This window comes from Apus apus, chromosome 24 (genome assembly GCF_020740795.1).
Source record: "Apus apus isolate bApuApu2 chromosome 24, bApuApu2.pri.cur, whole genome shotgun sequence".
NCBI classification, from domain to species: Eukaryota; Metazoa; Chordata; class Aves; order Apodiformes; family Apodidae; genus Apus; species Apus apus.
The window spans coordinates 4271059-4288442 of NC_067305.1; the positions used below are offsets into that span (position 1 = coordinate 4271059).

At 42.2% G+C, this 17384-nt stretch overlaps 2 protein-coding genes across 10 annotated transcripts in view; one reads left to right on the forward strand and one right to left on the reverse strand.

Annotated features, from left to right (window-relative positions):
• Positions 1–255: 255 nt before the first annotated feature.
• On the reverse strand, positions 256–7064 carry HAUS8 (HAUS augmin like complex subunit 8). Its single transcript, XM_051639498.1, has 10 exons — positions 6966–7064; positions 6812–6867; positions 5767–5863; positions 4843–4956; positions 4247–4326; positions 3578–3643; positions 2926–3084; positions 1950–2091; positions 914–1055; positions 256–630 (listed from the first exon to the last, which is right to left on the reverse strand). Exons 1-10 carry the CDS (start codon positions 7033–7035, stop codon positions 510–512), a joined length of 1047 nt encoding a protein of 348 aa, XP_051495458.1. The 5' UTR covers positions 7036–7064; the 3' UTR covers positions 256–509.
• A 393-nt stretch (positions 7065–7457) lies between these two features.
• Positions 7458–17384, forward strand: part of MYO9B (myosin IXB) — a 44287-nt gene continuing 34360 nt past the window's right edge. For 7 of the 9 annotated variants that reach the window (XM_051639371.1, XM_051639374.1, XM_051639376.1 and 4 more), the window contains exon 1: positions 7458–7542. The gene's annotated coding sequence lies outside the window, so the exon portion shown is untranslated. Of the gene's footprint in view, positions 7543–8055; positions 8132–8692; positions 8709–17384 lie in introns of those variants that run through there. The other 2 variants (XM_051639372.1, XM_051639373.1) reach the window with 2 other exon arrangements.

The following is a 17384-nucleotide window of genomic DNA, read 5'->3' on the forward strand; positions in this document are numbered from 1 at the left end:
AGAGAGAACATTTAACATAACAGAGCACACTCTTTCTCAGGCACTTACTCAGTAATTAATTGGAGGTTTTGCTCCACATTCACACTCTTCTGGCCTCAGCACCTGGGCTCTCAGTACACCACAGTGTGCCACTGGAGCTGGTTAGTGCCTCTAAGTCCAGCACTGCACATACTGTGCAGTATTAGCCCTGTGTAAATCCAAATGGAATCAAGAGCTTCTGCAGATCAGTGAAGATACTCAAACGTTATATTGATATAGCAGTGAAAAATAGTCTTTATTATTTAAAAAATTAAGTCCTTAAAAAGAAGGTGTCAGGTTAAGACAAAACCATTTAGGATTTTAATAATTTGTTTCAAAGACAACCAGGCAACAAATTACCAAAACTTTTCACTTGTTGTAAGTATAACAAAAAAACTGGGACAAGTTACCTGTTCACACAAGAAGTAAAAAGCTAACAGGTCTGCTGGCATTGATCTAGTACCCACCTATTAGTAAAATAACACACAAACTTAGTCAAAGTACCAGCGTTTCACTTCATCTAGTCCATGTTTCTCTTCACACACTCTCTGGTTATGCAGAGAAACTTCTTTACTAACTTGAAACGACAGGTTCTGCACTTGGGCGAAGCTCCTGGAACAAACAAAGCAGGTTCAATCAGTTACCTGCAGGGTATTAACTCCTGCTTGACACTAAAATAGTTCACTTAGAATACACAAAGAAAAAAAAACAACCCAATCTTTACTTTTAGTGTAGGTAGGGTAGGTACAGACACAGGCACAAAGATAATTATATTTAGTGCTACTATCCCCTCAATCCTCCTCCAAAACACATTCTGGACCTCTTCTGGTGAGATCTACAGATTTTCCTCTGACTATTTAGCTAGTGAGACTTTCCACCTGATTGTTGTAAATACCTTTGAAGCTCTTTATCCATTTCCTGAGACACTTCTTTAAGTTCTTTAAGCAGACTAAGTGTTTTTGTACTTTCTCCTGAGAGCCTTGGCATAACTTCTGGCAGAAGTTCCTGTGTGATACTTAACTCCTTTTGCAGTTCATCTACAACATGAGATGTTAAAAGATATTATTCAAAAATGCAAGCAGTGACATCAGTTACTACAAGGTTACTCAGTAACTGCCACAGGGACAGGTGAACCTGATGATGGAAAACTATTGTTTGTTGAGCTCTCACAAACACACCATGGGAAAACTGGGAAAGGCAAATTATTTTTAGCTTATTGTGACTAACACCAGAAACTATTTCAAATTGCAAATCAAGTTCTCATTCAGAGTATGTAAAATATTTTTATAAGACAAAAATTGAAGAGAAAAAACAAGTTTCAAACATTCAAAATTCCCTGGCAAGTTATATATATATTGCTCTTGGCATGTACCCCCAACACAAAATGTATTCAGTCCCTTCTTTTAGCATTCACAAACCAAAAAAACACATCTATTCCTTTCAAGACTTAAAAGAATTTTAAGTTCTCCAATAAACTTTTTCCTTTTGCGTTGAAGTATAAGCAAGATTATTGTAAATGGTTTAAGAATCTTGTTTCTTGCAGATCAACAGTTTAAAAATGTAGCTTTTTGTCCAGACTTCAATACAAAACACAAGTACTAATTTATTAAATAGGATGAATGTCATTAATACAGTTAAAAGATACAGGAACTTGCTGAAAAAAACCTGTATATGAAGACTGCCTCAGCTTAGAAAGCTAATTTTTTTCCTGCTGCAAGATAAAAACTTGTTCAAGTGCAGTTTAGTGGTGAAACAGAGATAAGAATTATTCATATAAAAACATATGACTAATGCTGCAGCCCAGTGTTCATACAAGCTCCCAGAGCCCACAAAATTCCTCCAGTGGCCACAGACAGATCCAGCAATAACAACTTCAGCATGCCAAAACTGACTGGTTCTGAAAGTAAATTTGATAAATCAAATTTTCATACCAAGGTATGTTAGCATATCTCCTTCTATGTGGATATTCTTGATGGGTAATGCATGTCTTGTGGCATCCAGGGAATGTGCAAAGCGTTTATATTGCTCTTTAAACCGCTCACAAACAGGAACAAGGGGAGAAAGTACCTCTATCTGAAAGAGACACACCAGGAATCAACACTTTGTAAAAGAAGCCATTTTGTTAGCACAGATTTGGCTCATTACAGACAAGTAATTTCTAATAAAACCTAAAAACCACTCAGAAATGCTCAGGAATTTAAGAAGTTTGTGGTATAATACTCATGTTATGCTCTTTAATATGTTTTCCTCTACCACCTCAACATGCCTAGGTCAATACCAGTTGCCTTGTTACTGTAGCTCTGAGGTATTAAAACCATAGCAGATAAAGTGGTTTATATTTGATACTTTGACTGTAGTTGACAGTCTATTCCCCAAAAGCCAATAGTCTTGTTTAATTTTTGCAGTGCATATTTGTTAAAAGCAAACACAGGTTTGAAATTTAATTATTCAAAATTTAATTATTCATCAAACACTTTCCTTCTTACAACCAGGCCAGAACTATTGCTAACATATATTTATATGATAAATAAAAAGCAGTTGTTCCTTTATTATCTAAGGATTAGCCTTTCAGCTTTAGCTGCAATTGCTTAACTCTAGGATATTCACTTGTCTCTCCTGTGCATCAACTGGAAACTGCTCTGGCAACTGGTGAACTCTTGCTGCCCCTTGCTTAATAGCTCCAACTTCTCCTTCCTGCCCATCCACAAGGGACAACAAGTGACAAAGGCATTTCCTTAGGTTACTAGAGATCATTACATGTCACAACAGGAAGAAGATATTTATTTTCTTTAAGATGCATAAAATTGTACCCCAGCAGGCCACCTGAGTAGAGAAATCTCTGGATAAAAGACTACTTCATAAGTGAGCTTGCTTAAATATAGAAGCATAAATCATACCAAGGCCTACCTGTTTGTCTAATGCAGCATCAAGCCTCTGCTCTCTCTCTTTGAGCAGAATTTCACGCTTCAACTCCCAGAGCTTCTCCTGCTGTCTCTGCTTTTCTTCACATAACATTAGCAAGTTTTTCTCTGCTTTTTTCTCCAGCTCAGCAAGATTTTTTCCTGCCTATTACACCAAAAAACAATCCTCACAAGTAATGCTTCATCCAAGTAATTAACATCTTCTAAAGAAACAAATGGGAGCCTCAGATAGTTTCAATTAATGAACTGGAGACCTCATGCAATAAGCACAGTACATTACAGCTGAAGCCCCCCTATTAGAGTTCCCCCCTTCATCTTCTTCCCCAATCCTTGCTGATATTTTTTGCAGAGGAAAAATAAACCTCTACAGCCCTGAGTGAACAAAGAACAAAGTCACTGCTACAGCCTGAGCTCCAAACACTCTCACTCAGTTTTCCCAAAAATTCTACATATCCCTAAACTTCACAAGCAGCTTAATGAACTGTCATTGAATTCACTCACTTCAAGAGAGTGTTCAAAGCAAGTCATGCAAACATATAAAGTTACAAAAATACAACTTCCTCACACATCAGAAAATATACACAATAAATTAATTCCCCAATATAATCTGAAACACCAAATACTCAATTGACTCTCACCTTTATTCTTAGGTAAGTCAAAAGCAGTGTCAGGGATTCCAGCTCTCTTATCTGAGAATCATTTTCCTTCATAAAAAGAAAACAGTAGGACACTTTTGGAATTTAATTATTATTTCAATGTTCAAATAAATTACTGGAAGTTCAATTTGTGCCCAGAATCACCATCATCATCAACAGCTTGATAAAAAGTCTGTTTTTTTAAACAGTGCATGTTAATAAAATATATGCCTTTGTTCCACCATTTTTATAACATTTTCAGCAGATTTTCATAATACTGGTGGAGAACTTGGAAGTTTCAGTGCTATGTTGAATGAGATACTTAAATAAGGCACTTCAAATCCGGTTGACTTAAGGTTATTTTTCTGAGCAAAAAAGGTGAACAAATATTTGATATAACTATAAAGTATGGACAGGAATACAAGAAGAATCAACTTGAGGAGATGCTACAAGTGGAGCAGATTTTTTACCACAAAAAACAGAAGCAAAACTTTGGTCATGTTCAGACATGTGATGAACAAATATGGCTAGAGCACTTACCCTCTGACTTCTGCCAGAAGGCTTTGGATCATCCCTGGTCCTCAAAGTTGTTATAAGGATTAAAGATAAACTAAAATCTGCATTTCACACATTTCAAAAAAACGCTTAACAAATGAAAGCAGTAAGACTCACAGCTTCTTGGTTTTTTTGATGTGTCTTATCTCTTTTGCCAGTAGAGTTTGAATCAGGAGCCTTTTTTCTGACAGTTTTATCTGTATCACAAGAGAAAAGTTACTGCTTTCTTCGACCAAAGTATATGGGGTGGATCAACGTAAGATTAAATTCTCCAAAGGTAATTTCAAAATTAGTGTGTACCAGTAAAGGTAACTTGTGCTGTATTCCTGGCTCTGGTGACAGGCATGAGAAGATGCAGATCACATGAGCATTTAGCTTTAAGTGACAGTTACAGATAGATGTGATACAATTTTCAGAAGGGCTGACAATCTAACATCCATCTGTGACAGGAACAAAGACTTGAGAATATTTTGTTCTTTGATATATGAACTTAAACAAAAAGAAGAGAGCACCCAAAAAGTACTAAAAATTGAGAGGTTAACTTAAATCCTGCAGGTCTTAGTACCTCTGCTTAGAGACACCTGAAATAACATTCACCCTGTTTAACAAAAACCTTTTGTGAATATAGGAGAACATGAAGGTCACTTATCATCAGTAACAGCACATACATCACCAATAATAAAACATGAAATTGAGTATGAGTGGAAACTTACCATTAATAGCTGAGAGATCAAGGTCTGGTCGACTAACTTTATCTCCATCTAACAAAGTGGACTGCAAGTCATCCTTCTCAAAACTACTCTGACTGAATGAACGAGAGGAAACCCCTGTAGAAAGAAGCTGTTATCAAACTAAAAGAATTAGAACAGATTCTGCACAAGTTCACAATTACATATGCTTTCATTAATACCTGGTAACCTTACATAAACTTTTACACATTTACTTTATATACTTCATTTACATACTTGCTAGCTGACCTAGAGATAAAGACAGTTCAACATGTCATCCTCTTAAACATTTCACAGTTCAACAACAACATTCAGATGTGAAAGGGAAAAATGTTATTTCCTCAGGGTTTTCAAGTCAAGATCTTACCAGAAAATTCTTATGCAATTTTTGCAGAAGAAATAAAAAGGGACTGCTTTGCAGACAGGTATTTTGAGTAATTTACACTGGGTTTATTGAAAAGATTAAATTGAAAAAGCAGGGCAATGGTGAGGGGCACAGTAAAAAAGTAGTTCAAAGCCTTGTGCAGAAGGCAAGAGACAGGCTTATTTTAGACAAAACAACTGAATTCTAGATTAGTTTTCTAGCAGAATGCCCAGACAGAGTTTAATGCACTGTTTACACCTCTTAATTCCCTTTGTATACAGATAATAATTGGCAGTGATGCAAGTAACACTAAATCACAGATTGGTTTGGAAGGGACCTTAAAAATCATCAGGTTCCAGCCTCCCTGCTCTGAGCAGGGACACCTCCCACTAGACCAGGCTGCACAAGCCTTATCCCACCTGGCCTTGAACACCTCCAGAGAGGAGGCTTCTCTAATAACACCATTTGGGAGCTGTGAAGAGTTCCACAGGTGCAAATACATATTCACAAAAGAAAAACTTTTAAATTATCCTGGTATAACCTACCAGCAGATGTTTTACACCTCTGAGGAAGAGCCGATCTTGGTTTAGTTGCAGAAGATGGTTTAACAGTAGAAGTTGAAAAAGAATTTGCTGAAGTGTCCTGACAATCAAGAAACAGAAAAATCAGAACACAAGCAGTAACAATGACCTGACCTCCAACTTGAATGCTGACAATAAACTGCAATCCCAGGGCATCTTGGTGCTTTGCCAGTCACCTGAGTACAGCCTTAAGCTCCCATTCCAGCTTGCATATAGTAATACACTGCCACTCCCTCATTACACCATCAGAGTTATTTTTTGTTCAGGTCTCCCTGCCACAGCTCTGAGCTGCCCCTCACATAATCCCCATCCTTTGCTGAACTGCTGTCCTGAAAGTGGGGCTCATTCTCTGGGGTGCAAGAAGCCAATCCACACAAAGTCAAGAAGCTGCTTAAACATCCAGTTCTGCACAGAACAGGGAGCAGGGGGTTACTCCACAAAGCAAGCTGAGTTTCCTGAAACACAAGGGCTACTTTTATACCCAAAAACATGAAAAAGAACTTTATCTCCAACATTATTGTGTCACTGGCACACACGATTGGTCAACTAATCCCTCCCTTCCATTTCAAGTGGCAATGCTCAAAAAAACTCACTGTGCCTGCACAAAGAGTGGGGGGTTGTTGTTATTAGGGGCCACTCTAGCCGGTGGGTGTGAATTTTACTATGCTAATGGCTCATTAATTTATTAATACGGTAATTTCAACTACTCAATGTGTTTTTCCCCACTGCTCAAGGTTGTAACCAAGCTGAGCTGTGGGAAGTGCTGCTTTCCTGCCCTTTCATCTGTCCTGCAGACTTGGCTCAAGGCCGGGCTGTTGACTACTCGGGGAGTGCTTTTCTCTAATTGGAATTTGGCTTTGCCTAATCTCTACTATTTCACTGTGACCTAGGCCCCGTTTTTATTCTGCGTGTCCCTTATTTTCTTTCTTTTTTCCCCAAACGCTGCTTATTTCAATCAACAACCGACATCAGAACGACCCCTGAGCCCCGCAGCGAGGCGGTGAGGTACCTTCTTGGGGTCCTTCTTGTCGTATTTCAGGTAACGAGACCTCACGACTCTTCCTCCTGAAGAAGGAGCAAAGCGCGCTCAGCCGGGCCCGCCGCCGCGCCTCGCGCCTCCCGCCTCAGCGACCGGCCGCTCCCCCCGCACCCCACGGTTTTACCTTTCCGCTTATTCTTAGACTCATCTCCGCTCGCCACCGCCGCGCTGGAGTCACTCGACAGCCCGGACATATTGCAAAGAGCGGGGTGTGACGAGGACAACGGGGGAAGAGTGAGGGAAGAGTGAGGAAAGGAGCGGGGAGCCGCTCCCGCCCTCCCGCCGCCTCAGCCGCCTCCCCGTTCGAAGCGCGCGCAGGCGCAGCACCGCCCCCGCCCTCCCTGGGGCCGCGCGCCCCCTGGCGGCGCGGAGGGATGAGACGGGCGGCCCCACGCGGGGCCGGCACCCACGGGCACGGGGGGGCTCCTCACCGGGGGTGCCCCCCACCCCGGCAGGAGGCTGCCACGCTCCCCTCAGCACCAGGGTAAAGAAGAAGTGGTGGCCTGACAAGGCCTACAGCCCCACAGACCCCAAAGGTTGTTATTTCCCCAGGAGGTTGCTGCTCTCTGCGGCTTCAGCCAGTGAAGCTCAGGAAAACGCAGGAGGGATCGTCTGCCTCGGTACTCGGTAAATCGCCGGAGAAGGGCGGCGAGCACCAGCCACACCGCCGCCTCCGCAGCAGGAGCCCTCGCAGAGCCAAGGTGAGGCTCCCAGCCGCAGGGATCCTTTGGTTTTGACAGGAATCCACCCACTCCCGCTTCTCGCCGCAGGGGCCCTGCCTCAGAAAGCACCTGGCTGCCGCCGAGCGCCCGCTCCCGAGCTGTTCTGGCAGCCGCAGGCGGGGGCGAGGCAGCGGGGCCGGGGGCCAGGCAGCGGATCCCGGGTCCAGGCAGCGGATCCCGGGGTCCAGGCAGCGGATCCCGGGTCCAGGCAGCGGATCCCGAGGTCCAGGCAGCGGATCCCGGGGTCCAGGCAGCGGATCCCGGGGTCCAGGCAGCGGATCCCGGGGTCCAGGCAGCGGATCCCGGGTCCAGGCAGGGATCCCGGGGTCCAGGCAGCGGATCCCGGGTCCAGGCAGCGGATCCCGGGGTCCAGGCAGCGGATCCCGGCTCCAGGCAGCGGAGCCGCGGCCGCCGCGTCCCGGGGCGCCGCCTGGCGCGGCCCTGCCGAGGGCGCATGCGCGGGGCGCGGGAGGCGCTGAATGGGCGCCGCCCTGCTCCCCCCACCCGGAAGCGGCCTCGGCGGGGCCTGTGGCGGGCGGCGGGGCCAGCGCTTCACCCACCGGCTGAGGTAACCGGCGCCGAGCCGCGACCCCGCGCCCCCGGCGGGCGTTTGCTCTCCGTCCGTCTTCCCTTTCCTTCTCTCCCTTCCCTCCCTTCTCTCTTCCTTCCCTCCCTTCTCTCCCTTCCCTTCTCTCTCCCTTTCTTCCCTCCTCCCGTGGCAGACCGGGCTCTGTGGTGCCGGCGCCCCAGAGGGACCGGCGCTGCCCACCTTGCTCCGGGACCGGGTGCGGCGGGGGCGACCTCTCGGTTCCGTGTGTGCGGAGGGGCTGCCCGGCAGGCGGTGGCTGCTCCGCCCTTCCCCGGGGGGCTGCGCGGGGCCGGGGTGAGGAGCCGGCTGCGCGGGGCTGTCCCGGGCGGGATGGCAGGGCTGTTGCTGCTGGCTCTTTCTGTATCCGCTGTGCCTGAAGAGCTGGACGTGCCCTGAGGGAAGGAACAAGCCGCGCTTCTCGCCTGCTCCCCCCGGCTCTCGGCCGGCGTGCGGGGGGGAAGATCCTGCCCTTGATCAGGGCACTTTCCATCTTCTGCTTTACTGATCTTTTAACCACGCGGCGTTCTGCTCTTTCACATGATGTCTCGAGCTCTCGGTATGAACAGCCTGTAAACTTTCCTACGAGTATCTCAACATCTTTCCAAAAAAAAAAAAAAAAAAGAAAAAAAAAATCCGTTAAAGCTCTCTGGGTTCTTTTGTTTCTTTGTTTTGTTTTTGAGCAACTCTTGGCAGTATCAATGCTGCTACTGTGTGGAGTCTGTGCTTTATCGTGGTGACCATCGTTGCCTGCTGAATGTGTGCCTCTAGCTGTTTCTGTCCTGGTAGTGCTGTGTCTTTTTTCTGAGTTGCGTTTTGCAATCTCTGGAACGTAAAACTTTTGCAAGCTGGGAAGGTCTTTTTGTTACATGTCTGTAGATGAAAAGTAACGAAGTAGTATCCTGTTTCATGACTATTGTGACCGTGCAGTCGGTAGAGGTAATGCAAGATAACTTCCCAGTATCATTTTAAGCCTTGTTTTCTATTACCCTGTAAGTGTTTTGGCAAAATTCTTACCCAGCTTTATTTGCGAGTCCTGTTTCTGAAAAGTGAGAAGTACTTTGGATGCAAATGAGTTCAGTATTCTTTGATTTCACCCTCTGGAAATGGGTGGCAGGGTAGCAAAGGGCTGGAGATGATCTCAGGCTTCTGGCGAATGCAATTAGCCTTTCCAAGATGTCATCAGCATCCTCCCACATCACTCCTAGAGGTGGGTTGGTATCGGTTTGTCTGCTGAGCTGTTTGCAAATAAGAGTTTGGGTAATTAGGAGCTCTCTGATTTCAGGTCTGTAGCTGGAATACATAAGCGAAGTACTTGCCCTAAAGGAACAGTGTGAGGTAGGCTTGCATTCTGGTTTAGTGTATTGGTGTCACACCCACCAAGTTTTACCAAGCCTTTGGTGTCTTTAACTTGGAATCTTGTCAGAAGCAAATCCATTTGATGTAGGGGAGGCAACAGAGGGAACTTGTAATGCAAATGTAGATTCATATTAGCTTCGAGATTCATTTGGGTTCTTTTTTGAAAAAGAGTTAATTTTGATTATTTTTGTCTTTGAACTAACAATGACATTCTTCACCTGCTCTAAATTTAAGCCCAGTAACACCATCTCAGCTTTTCAGGATGATGCACCTAATGATTTCTTAATTGTTAGCATTTACCTATTAGCTATAAAGCTCAGGAGTTACTGCAGCAATGGGATGGAACAGTTTTCGTAGAAGTGCTTGGGATTTTTTTTTTTTGTCACTATGTTTCAACGTTTGTCTTCTCAGTAATTGAACGTGGTGGTTTGTGCAGTGAGGGCTCAGCTGTCTGTGCAAGCAGATAGTCTAATCAGTGGGAGGACTTTTAGGTTTGTGTTTTTCTGTGGAACCTTAAACGCTTCTAGAACTAAATAATTTAGGCAGAGTAAACACAGCTGATGAAAAATTTAAATGAGATTCACCCACAGTGTAATGCTGTGTACAGACTGACTTTTCTGACGAATTATGATTCAAGTGCTGGATCTCTTGAATTAATCCTGTACATGAATAACTGTTTGACTCACAGGCACGTACTTCAATATTGCTTAGGCTGAACGTGGCCTTTCCTTAGCCAGATGGTCAGATGCCACAACTCACATATCTTAGGCATTTAACAAGGAGAAATTCCTAAAAGATGCAACAGTGCTATCTAGCTCAACGGTCAAGGAAAGGAGTGATAAACTACCAGTCAACAAAAAGTCTGTGGTTCTGTACTTTTTTGTGTGAATTTTGAAGGCTGAAGGTGTTTATTCACATTTCTAAGAAACAAGACCTACTTATTCTAGTATCAAGGAAAAGTAAACCTAGGATGCTGATAAGGGTTTATTTTTAGATGGCTATTTTAATAGATTATTTGCCTTCTGAAAGGGCTAGAAGTGTCTTCATGTCAGAAAATAATTCAGAGGGGTTTTGTCTCTAGTATATCGTGTTTTCTTGATGTATCAAGTGACTTAAGCGTGGCTTGTAGAGTTCCTTTTGTCTCTTTTATCTAGGCTTTATTGTCTTCTTTGTATCTGATTTCCAAAAGAAACTCAATGCAGATCCTAAAAAAATATGCTCTCCTTTTAGAGACAAACAGTGTTTAACAACTGAAGTGTTTTTAAGTATATTTTTGACATGTGGACGTCCTGATTATTTTTTAATTCACATGAAAGTTCAACCTAAAGTTTCTTAAGAAAATTTCTTACCAGTGTAAAAGCAACATTAGACCAGTGAAATTGTTACTTCCTTTGTTGACAAATGTAATGATATTAAGGATAAAATTAAGAAAACTGCAATAGGTGGCAGAATAGTCTCCGAGGTTCTTTTGGCTTTTATGTTCTTTGCCTCTAACACTGGATTGTTTTGCCTTCATTCCATCTTTTCTCAACAGGGCCACATTTTCATTTCCTCTGAATCATCTGTAACTCTGACATCACACTTTTTGTAAGGTAATAACATGCTATAATGTCTCTGTCAGCCTGATAAGGTGTCCTAATCATGAGGTTAAATTGGGCATTTGAGTCATGAAGAGGAAGTAGAGGTCTGCATCTTGGGTGGTTTGAGGGTATAGATTGGGATCAGGGTCTCAAGGGCTGCAGGGAGTAGAGAGAAGGCAACTGAGGAGGAACTGCCTGTAGTGAAGGTAATTTCTTTGACTTTTTCCTGTATTACGTTGCATTCTTACATTGCAGGCCAGCTTCTCCTTTATTGGGCGGTAAGTGACAGTAACTTCTCTGGCAGGGTTGATTACAAAGAGCAGTAACAAATGTGTTGTAAATTTGCATTCTCTGCTCAGAACTATTCCTTTTTGGAGCAGAAAAGGCCAAGAGCTTTTAGTTAAAGAAAACCAAAGATCTAAAGTTGTTTAGAGCAGCAGAATTTTTGATGACCTAGAGAAGTATTTGAGGTGTTACTGGAATGCTAAGCAGTTTTCAGGGAATCTACATGTGTCTGGAATACTGGAAAAAAAATAATTATACTTAACTAAGGGCAACTGTATGTCTTTGTGACATGAGGTGAAGCATTACCTGTAATGCACAGTTAATTGTGAAAATTTTAGGGTGTCTCTTGGGGATGGTCATTGGTGATTCTGGTACTCAAGAATATTACAGGTCACGTACTTGTGCTGTGTTTCTACTTCCGTGTTGAGAAGTATTTGATGAACAGTGAGAACAGTTTGAATCTTCTCAGTTTGAGGAATGCAGCGCTGGAAATATACATGAAAATGTGAAGAGTTGTAATATTATAAAGTTCATCCTCAACAATTGTGCTGTAATGGTAGCTTTCCCTTTTTAGCTTTGCTGTGATTCATGGACTAAATATGTGGCTTCAAATTATGGCCTTATTTAAACTAAAGAGATACCCTGTGCTGTCTGGGGTGAAGCTCTCTTCTAGAATTTTAGTACTTTATTAACTGGACAATGTTGGCTTTAATGCCCATTAAAATTGACTTAATGGTGACTTGAAAACACTTAAAAAGATCATCATTACCATATAGAACTGGAATTTTTGGTTTTCTATTTCTAGGAACACTTACCAAAAAGTGAAATTACAGATTGCTGAGAAATGATGTAGCATGCTACATTTCTTCTAGAAAGTGTTGAAGTAGTTACCTGAAATGTTGTCCTACTCAACGATTTAAGTGGCAAGTATAATCAATCCTGCAGTGATGGACTAGGTGGTACCTCCCCATGTTCACTTAAATTATTGTTTGGTAAGTCCAGTGCTTTTAAATTTTTGTATAAGCAAATGAAAGTATTAGTTGATAGGTAATATAAATATGGCATTAGACTGTTGCCTTATAAGCTTGTTAAGTTATGCTGTTGACAAATGCACAGTTTGTAGAACTTGCAAAGGATGGGGTAGGGAAAAGTAACAAAATCCTGAAAAGATAATTTAGATTGGTTAGACTTGCTTCCAAAGTTGGCCTGTAACTGGTACCTTGTATTTAAATTAGTGCTATTTCAGTTTTACTTCTCTTCAGTCTCCCCTGACATAAGTACTATTAAATTGTGTATGTTATACTGGCACAATGAAACCAGTGTCCCAGGGGTGCAAACCATATATCACAAGATCCTTTAACACACTGATCCTGTGCAGCTGTTGTCCCTCTCATGCCCACAGAATTAATATAGTCTCATGTTTTGAATAAAAGGTTAGAATCAAAACCATTGCATGTCTAACTTTTTTTGTCTGGCCAAGCCTGCCTAACTCTTGTGTTTGCATCCGTAAAACAGAACTATGGTGAAAAATAAGTTTGCTGTGCTTTGTAGATGTTGCTGACTGTACTTAGTACATTTGAAGTTCTGTGGAGATGCTACTGGTGCTACAAAAGACTTGTGAAAAGTAAAACATCTTAAGGAAAACAGGAAGGAGTTTGAAGTCTAAAATTAGTTGATGTGCACTTAGCGCCAGCTTCTGCCTCCCACTTACTAATTTTTCTAACGCACAGCTTTGTGTTTTTTTCCCATGTGTTGGGAAGGAGCTTCTTATCAGAAAGAGTATTGGAAGAAATTGAGGTAACTTGGCAGAATTTCCATCTACAGAAAGAAGTCAACAGTGATAGTTGTTGTTTTCCTGAGTTTGCTGTTTTGCATGCTGACCAAATTAGTTTCATTACCTTCTACTCATGTATTTTTCCTTTTTCTTCCAGTATTCTCTGCACCTGAATTCAGGCTTGTGCTTCCTTGCTCCAAATGACATAGAATAAATCTTTCAAATGCTTAAAAGTTCTCTAACTAATTAGAGATCTTAAAATTAGGAGGAATTGTAATCATCTGTTCAGAGAACTCTTGACGTGAATGAGAGGGTGGTACCTAATTAACTTTGGTAATCAAGAGGCACATCTGTGACTGAGGATTGACTGATTTTCTAGAAAGAACTTTAGCAATCAGGTCTCATTGTTAGTGTGAGTTAAGTTTTTGCAGCGTGGGGTTACCTTCTGGTGACATTTATGTCCTAATCTCAGCCTGAGTTTGTCTAGCTTTGAATTCCAGCCACTGGCTTGTGTTACAGTTTTGTCCTCCAGACTGGTGGTTGTTACCAAACTCCAGTTCCCTGTGCAAGGACTTAAACTGATACCAGTCTCCTCCGTGGGATTCTCATAGACTAAGCTTCTGGAGTATTTTGCTGGAAGGGGGTATTTTCTAACAGATTTTGTGGTTGTTGTTGCTGTTCTTAGCTTCTTGATTGAATTTTGGATACATTTTAAATGCAGTATTGGTCGAGTACCTTCTGGGTACAAGGGATCCCTAATTAACTAAACATTTGGTGTGTATCTGGGAATTCCATGCCCTGTCATGCCTGTGTGCTGTGTTAGAAAACCATGTTTAAATGATTACCTGCCATGGTTTTCCAGCCTCATTCAGGTTAGCTCCTATTCCATCCCTCTGGTGTGGATTGTTTCTTGGATAAATTTGAAGTTTTATGTATATAAACTGAGCTGAAATTAGCATTTGTTTTCTTGCTGCAAGAGCACTGAACTGTTTAACTGATCGAGCAGTTTGATTGCCTAATGCCTTCTGAAATCTCTCCATGGTACAGCCTTTATCAGTTTACTTTGGTGCCAGGAATCCAGCTTCACTAGAAACTAATCCTCCAGTTACTTCATGATACCCTCTCCTTAGCTGAACACTGGGACTCATTAGGTAACCAGTTTACAGTCTGTTCAGTGTATGTTCTTTTTTTATGTTCTAATTTATTGCTTGAAATGTTGTTCAAGATTAAGTCAGTGGTGTATCAAAGTCTGACTCTTTTAGAGCAGCATTATCATCTAAGAAATCTGATATGCTTTCTAAGAAAATCACAAACAGTTGGAGACCAGCAGCTTTTTCTCCAACCCTTGTTTGTAATATTAGATATGCTCATTCTTGGTTAGAAGAATTTAAGCATCATATTCCTTCTTCTGGGACTCATGCAGTGAATTTTGAGGTAAAAAAAAATAGGTAACAAAAGCAGAATTAGTTGTAAAGAATTAACAGTAAACAGGTGGTACTCTTTCTTAAGTGACTTTGAGAATTTTTTGCTTTTTAAAGCTGCACAGTCAGTATTAAATGATTAAAAAGTATCATATCTGTTTTAAGCTATTGAGTGAAAGAACAGTCTTCAAGTTCAGTGCTGTTGAAAGCAATCAAGCAGGGTTTGGATTTCAAATCTGCTTAAACTGGGGCAGTGTTGTGCTGTTTTCTTACTGCTGATGTGACTGCATTGAAATTGCCTCAGCAAGTTCTTCCTATGATAGATGATCTTCCAAACCATTTCTGTAGAGCAATGGTTACTTGCTTGAACTTCCATCGAGTTATATGATGGCTGCATGATTTAGAAATCTGGATGTAGCATAAATACATGAAGGTTGTTGCCTGCATGTTGCATTGTCAGAAATCTGTCATCTTCAGGGTGAGAGGACTTTCTCTTTCTAGTGTTTCAGTCCTGCACACCTGAGCACACAGTACCAGCTATGGCACTGCTGCTTTTGTAGCAGGTCTGGGGTTTTCATGTGTAGAAAAGAGGCCATCTGTGTTCAGGTTTCTTCTTTGAAAAGTGTGATCTGGGAGTCTTGAGCAATGGACCGGATATATCTTGGTAGCTGACATGAGATGAGGTTAGGAAATGTGTGCTGGTGAAGTCAGAGGTCAGCACCCAGGTTCAGTTCTTGTAGCCAAAACGTCGGTGCCATGGCTCTTAGGGTGCTGTTTTGGTGAAAATGCTCACTGAGGGACTTCCTCTATCAGACCAGACTGTGTGTGTGAAACTAATTGCTATGGGGGGAAAAAAGGAAGTCTGCACAAGGCTGTCTCCCTTGCACTGGCTGGCTAACTTGAGACAAAAATGGTTACTGTTGTTCTCTTTTGCTGTCTGTGCTCCAGGCTCATCTTCCCCGTGAGCAGCAGGCTACTGTAGATTCTGCTGGGTGTTCAGATTTTTGAACTTCTATAGATTAAGAATGTTTTACACTTGCATCTTGCATAATTACTTCAAAGGTACTTCAGCCTTATCAGCCACTGGTCAGTGATAATTACAGGAAATGGAGAGGGGACTTTGAACACGCTGGTCCATCTTTCTGTATGACCAAGCTCTTGCAATAAGCTTAATGAATGAAGAATTCAGTTTAGTGGGGAAAAATCCCTATTCTTGGAGGGTTCATAGAGCTTGACCAGAGATGTGTTGTGGTCTGTCTTGGTGTGTGTGGCTTGCTCAGCCTTTCTTTTGATGAGTATCCACGGAAATGATCCAGCTTTTGCATAATAATGTCTCCTGTAAGCTTGGTACTCAGAGTTTCCTTACAGCACAGCTCTCCACTCTGAGGCCTCCTGAGGCAGAACTGTCATATGTTTCTGTGAAGTGATTCATGGCTTGCAGTGGAAGTGGCAGCTAAATACTTCCAACTCCACTGATTTTCATTTGAAATGATTGCTCTTTGTGGCCTTATGCAAGTTCCTCTGCAGCTGTTTAGTGGCAAAAAGGAACTTCTTTGGTATTTCTTTGCCTCTTTTATTAATATATATTCAGCATGTAAGTGTATCATTGGTACACTTCATTCTGGAAACAAAAATTGGTCTGATATTCTGGGTGTGAAGTTTTACAGACTGTTAAAACGAAGAGGGTACTTAATTATCCTTCCCCTTTTGCTGCCATTGATAAGCTAATAAGCTGTTGAATTAAAGCAGGGTAAGCAAACCTAGTCCTGGTGATCTAGGTCTACCAAATTGCAGTTGAAAAATTGCTGGCAAAGGCACAGGATGTTACTAAGTCTAGAGGCTTTTAATTTGGTAGTAAGGAGGAAGTTGACTTCTGTGAGGCTCAAGTTAGATTGCTGGTCTGCATGGGGGTGAAAGGAGGAAAAAACAATCAGAATTAATGATTTGTGGAGACTCATGCATGAGGTTCCTGAAATCCAGTGAGGAAAAGGGTTGATGTGATAGGGTAAGGGCTTGTGAGTGAAGTGGATTGTTTGAGGTCTTGTTAGCTGAACTGAAAAGTAGTTGCAATAAGAGTAATTTCACTTTGCCTCCTAAAATGGAAGATAAAAGGCACATTCAGACCTTTCTGTGGCAAGGAAGTGGTTCGCTCAAGTGAAATTAGCAGCCTCTTGTCTGGGCAAATGATGCATGTTCAAGAAATCACCATGGTGTGCAGGGTTAGGAGGAATCAGCAGCAGCATTTGCACTGGTCAGCTACGGGCACTGTTTCCTTAGAGCTGAGTGGGGTAGATACTGTGCCTGTCTTGTACCTTTCAGGAAAACAGGTCAGCCTGGGGAAATGAGGATAAGGTGTGGATATGACCATCAGCCTGGTTTTAAGAAGTGATCAAACCCTGCTTCTATCTCAAGCTGCTTGTGCAGCTTTACGGGAGGGTTTACGTGGGAGGATGAGTGAATGTTTGCCTAGCCATACAGTGAACCAGGTCAGGGAAATTACTAAAACTAACCTTGGGAAACAAGGAAGTTTTAATTTGGGTGGTTGTCCCGGTTCAGTTTGCTTTATGGCTGTATCAATGCTTGTGCTGCCATAGCAGGGAGGGAGGGATGGCGTGGGAACAGAAGGAATGTGAGAGGAGGATAGATACTGTGGCAGCTCTGCATGCATGAGATAGGCTAAGCAAACTGTTTGAAATATCACTGATATGCATGGATAATGCATTTGTTCTTTAATAATTTGATGATTTAATAACTTCATTCTACTCTTCCTTGAAAATAATACCTTGCCTTAATACTTGTACACATTTTTTTAACAC